General features: G+C 28.8%; 2 protein-coding genes across 2 annotated transcripts; one reads left to right on the forward strand and one right to left on the reverse strand.

Annotated features, from left to right (window-relative positions):
• Positions 1-49: 49 nt before the first annotated feature.
• Positions 50-1,576, forward strand: DDB_G0278481 (UPF0027 family protein; the record flags this gene model as incomplete). The annotated part of the gene is made up of 1 exon (XM_637301.1): positions 50-1,576. One exon carries the CDS (start codon positions 50-52, stop codon positions 1,574-1,576), a length of 1,527 nt encoding a protein of 508 aa, XP_642393.1.
• A 259-nt stretch (positions 1,577-1,835) lies between these two features.
• ngap (RasGTPase-activating protein) lies at positions 1,836-4,631 on the reverse strand (the record flags this gene model as incomplete). Its single annotated transcript, XM_637302.1, has 2 exons — positions 1,836-4,429; positions 4,592-4,631. The coding sequence occupies 2 exons, from the start codon at positions 4,629-4,631 to the stop codon at positions 1,836-1,838; spliced, it is 2,634 nt and encodes an 877-aa protein (XP_642394.1).
• Between the last annotated feature and the right edge of the window lie 369 nt (positions 4,632-5,000).

Raw genomic sequence — 5,000 nt, forward strand, 5'->3', positions numbered from 1 at the left:
AATAGAAATTTTTAAACAAATAAATATAAATAAATAAATTAAAAAGAAAATGACAGATTCAGTAGTTAGAGGATTTGAAGATGAATTATCATTTATTGAAAAGATAGATTCAGTTAGATATAGAGTTAAAAAAGGATTTGTACCAAATATGAATGTTGATGGTATGATCTATGTTAATGATTCAATTAAAGATTATTTATATGAAGAATTGGAACAATATTCAAAACGTGGTGTTAGTGGATTTTTACCAGCAGTTAAACAGATTGCAAATGTTGCAAGTTTACCAGGTATTGTGGGACATTCATTGGGTATGCCTGATATTCATAGTGGCTATGGGTTTAGTATTGGTAATGTTGCAGCATTTGATACAGAGGACCCGCTATCGATCGTTTCACCTGGGGGTGTTGGTTTCGATATTAATTGTGGTGTAAGATTATTAAGAACCAATTTAACAGAGAAAGATATTGAACCAATTAAAGAACAACTTTGCCAATCACTTTTCGACCATGTACCAGTTGGTGTGGGCTCCAAGGGTGTCATACCAATGAATATAAAGACCCTAAATCAAGCATTGGAAATGGGTGTCGACTGGTCATTGGGTGAGGGTTATGCATGGGTTGAGGATAAAGAGCATTGTGAAGAGTATGGCAGAATGTTGAATGCCGACCCAACCAAAGTGTCCGAGAGGGCAAAGAAGAGGGGTTTGCCACAATTGGGTACTTTGGGAGCTGGTAATCATTATTTAGAGGTGCAGGTGGTCGATGAAATCTATGATAAAGCAGCTGCAAATAAAATGGGTATCGATAGACAAGGTCAAATTTGTATTATGATTCATAGTGGTAGTAGAGGTTTGGGTCATCAAGTTGCAACCGATTCCTTGACTCTAATGGAGAAAGCAATGGCAAGAGATCACATTCATTTAAATGATAAACAATTGGCATGCTCAAGAATTAACAGTACCGAAGGTCAAGACTACCTCTCTGGTATGGCTGCCGCCGCAAATTTCGCTTGGGTAAATAGACAAAGTATGACTTTTCTAACAAGACAAGCATTTGCCAAAGCATTCAATTCAACCCCTGACGATTTAGATATGCATGTAATCTATGATGTGTCTCATAATATAGCAAAATTCGAAGAACACAATGTAAATGGTAGACCAAAGAAATTATTAGTACATAGAAAAGGTGCAACTCGTGCATTTGCACCTCATCATCCATTGATACCCGTCGATTATCAATTCACTGGTCAACCAGTATTAATTGGTGGTACAATGGGTACTTGTAGTTATGTTTTAACTGGTACTGAATTAGGTATGAATGAAACTTTTGGTTCAACTTGTCATGGTGCAGGTAGATCTTGTTCAAGAAATAAATCTAGAAATAATTTATCATACACTGATGTCTTGGATAGTTTACAAGCAAAAGGTATTAGTATTCGTGTTGCATCTCCAAAATTAGTTATGGAAGAAGCTCCTGAATCTTATAAAGATGTTGTACAAGTTATTGAAACTTGTCATAAAGCTGGAATTTCAAAAAAATCTGTAAAATTAAGACCAATTGCTGTTATTAAAGGTTAAAAAAAATAAAATTTTTATTTGTTTTTAATAAAAAAAAAAAAAAAAAAAGAAAAGAAAGAAATATATCTATAATAAAATCGGATTTTATTTTGTTTGTTTAATTTGTTTTTGTTTTTTTTTTTTGATGGTTTTTGTACAAAGGTTTTGTTTTTTTTTTTTTTTTTTTTTTTTTTTTTTTGGATTATAATATATATAGATATAAATAGATAAATAATATTTGTTTTTTTTTTTTTTTTTTTTATTATTATTTTCTTTTTTTTTAATTACTTGCAAGTTGAACATCTTCATCTAAAGAATTTAAAATTTTAATTAATTTTCCAAAAGAATCTTTTTCTTGTTGAGTTTTTGGTTCAGATTCAGTTGACTCCATTTCTTCAGCCATATCTTGACGTTGTTTAATTAAATGACGATATAGACAAGCCAATTCTTTTTCCAGTATGATTGGTGATTGTAAAGCACCAGGTGGACAATCAGCAGGAACTGTTGAAAGAGTATTAATGAATGATTTCATATTTTCCATATTATCAATTACGAAACGATTCATATCTTTCATAAAGTCTTCTTTGTATTCACCAAATTCTACTTGATTTGCCAAATTTTGTAAGGTTTTTGCAATAAGAATGAGAGAACGAGTAGTTTTAATGCCTGGATGATCTGGCATTAGATCGAAAAGTTTTGGAGCTAAAATTGCAGGACAAAAGAAACGAAGGAAAATGAAACCACTTACGGCTGTATAACGTGTGATTTCATCCTTTGGATAACGTTGAACCACTTTATCTTGAATGGATTTGAATACCTCTCTCAATGGGCCAGGACAATTATTTACACTAGAGAGGATAGCAGTAGTCATCTTTTTAACCCAACTTAAAAGATTCTTACAATTCTTTTTAATATCCTCACCCTTCTCCAATTTGGTTGGATCAATTTCACAAGACTTTTTTGATGAGTAAATCTTTTTAATCAATGGTCCAATGGTTTGAGAGAGATATGGTATACCAATTAATTTCATGAAAAGGTCTACACTCTTGGTTGCAAGTGAATTACCACGGAAAATAATGTCTGGATTATTGGTTGAATCAATTTCATGATCGGTTAAAGATTTTAAAAGGTATAGACATTTTCCAGTTTTTTCAAATACTCTAATTAAATTGTTTGATACTGATTCACGATGTTTTGTAACCTTTCCTAACAATGTAATGGTATAAAGGTTCTCTTGTTGTAAGAGTTCCAATAATGGTTGATAACTTTGTAATGGTAAAACTACTTCTTCACTATATTTTAATTTTAATCTAATATCACCAAATTTATTATCTAATGTTTGTTTTGGATAAAGACATAACCATTGATCATTTGGTTTCTCTATATCAATATGAGATGCTAATACAATACCTTGACCAATGAAATATTGTTCATAACCATCTTTTAATGGATTCATAATATTTGTACCATTATTATGATGATGATGAAGATTATTTGATGAATCTATTACATTTATACTACCATTACTAATTAAAGAACTTGTACTATTAATAGATGAACTTAAATTGATTGTTTCAGGTGGTGCTGGTCCACCTGATGTACCAGTTGATTTTGGTGTTGTTTGTGGTGTATTAGTTGATGCATTTGATGATGATCTTGTCTTTGAATCTGGTGTTTTAATATTATTTGATTGTGATGATGGTGAAATTGGTGTTGATGGTGTTGATGATGGTGTTGTTGTAGCGGTAGTATCATTAGATTTTTGATGTGATGATGGTGGTGGGGTTGATGGTATGAAACCACTACCACTGGCACTTGAATTTGTGCCTCTTGGTGATTTTAAACCACTAATATCACCATCATCTGAAAAAGTTTTTGGTTCATATCTCCAAAGTGTAAAAGTAATACATTCAATTGAATCTTTTAATTCTCTAGTGATACCATTAGTTAAGGCATCTTGCCAAGCAATACCTTCTTCGTCAATAACTATATCACCTTTTTTTGAACGTACAGACCAATTAATGAATGGAGTTGTATTTGTATAAACGTTTGAAATATTTTCAGTGCTAGTTGAGCCACCCATTGAAGCAGCAGACATTGAAGGCAATGGAGTTGCCAATGAGTGTGATAAATTTCTACCAAATAAAACTTTCCATTGAATATGACCAGGTTGTGATGGATCTGTTAATGATATTGGTTTAAAGTTAAATAATATTTGAATTTGTGGTACTTTTTTCGAACTCTGTGGTTGAGTTAAAGGAAACCAAAGCTCCCTCTCTTTTTGATCCTTTAGTGTATTGATTGGTATCACCAATTTACCTATATGCTCATCGTTTGAATACTTCTTTTCATCCATAACTGATAATACCAATTTTGCTGATGCTGGATCACTGATTTCCAATTGAAACTCCTCACACCAAAATGGATTCAATTTCTTTGGAATTGTACGTGTACGTTGTTTTTGTTTCTCCAATTGAACTGTACAATAGGGATCGGTTGTATCTGAAAATGTCATTAAATTTGGTGATGATATCTCTGTAAGTAAATTTTGTGCACGTTTAAATGATTTACCATTCTTTACCATCTCTCTCTTTCTTAATCTTGCCTCTATTAAATTTCTTGCTTCAAATACTTTAACTGTTAAATTACAATCTTTAGTTTTTTGTTGTCTAATTAATGATTCATATGTTGCTGATGGTGTCATTAATGATTTTCTAGACATTGTTGATGTCTCTATATTATTATTATTATTATTTATTTCATTTATTGTGTTTGTAGTTGTAGTATTTCCATCTTTTATATTTAATAATGGTATTGATGTTTTAGATTGTATTTGTTGTTGTTCTATTATAATATCATTTTTAATTTCAAATTCTAAAATTTTTTTTTTAATATTGATTTTTTTTTTTTTTTTTTTTTTTTGATATTTGTGTGTTAAAATTTGTTTATGTGTTTAAAATTTTATTTTATTTTATTTTTTTTTTTTTTTTGTGTGTTTAAAATTTTTTTTTTTTTTTTTTTATTATATACACTTACCATTAATAGTATTTTCGTTTACTGTTAATGATTCCATCATTTTATTTTTTTATATTTAATTAATTAATAATACAACCTAATCAAATGAAAGGTAAAGTTTTTTTGATAACAATAATTCTTTTTTTTTTTTTTTTATTATATTTTTTAAAAAAAATAAAATTAAAAATTTTTTTTTTTTTGTTTTTTTTTTTGTGAGGGTTTTTTTTTTTTTTTTTTAATGAAAAAAAAAAAAATTGTCTATAAATTAGTGGTTAATATGAAAAAAATAAATATTAGATATTAAATATTTAATCTTAATTTTTAAATGAAATAAAAATAAAATCAAAAATAAAGTATAGATAAAAACAATAAAAATAAATAAAAATAAAACAATGTCTTTTGAAAAAAAAAAAAAAAAAATAAAAATAAA

The sequence above is a fragment of the Dictyostelium discoideum genome (assembly GCF_000004695.1).
Source record: "Dictyostelium discoideum AX4 chromosome 3 chromosome, whole genome shotgun sequence".
Classification (NCBI taxonomy): Eukaryota; Evosea; class Eumycetozoa; order Dictyosteliales; family Dictyosteliaceae; genus Dictyostelium; species Dictyostelium discoideum.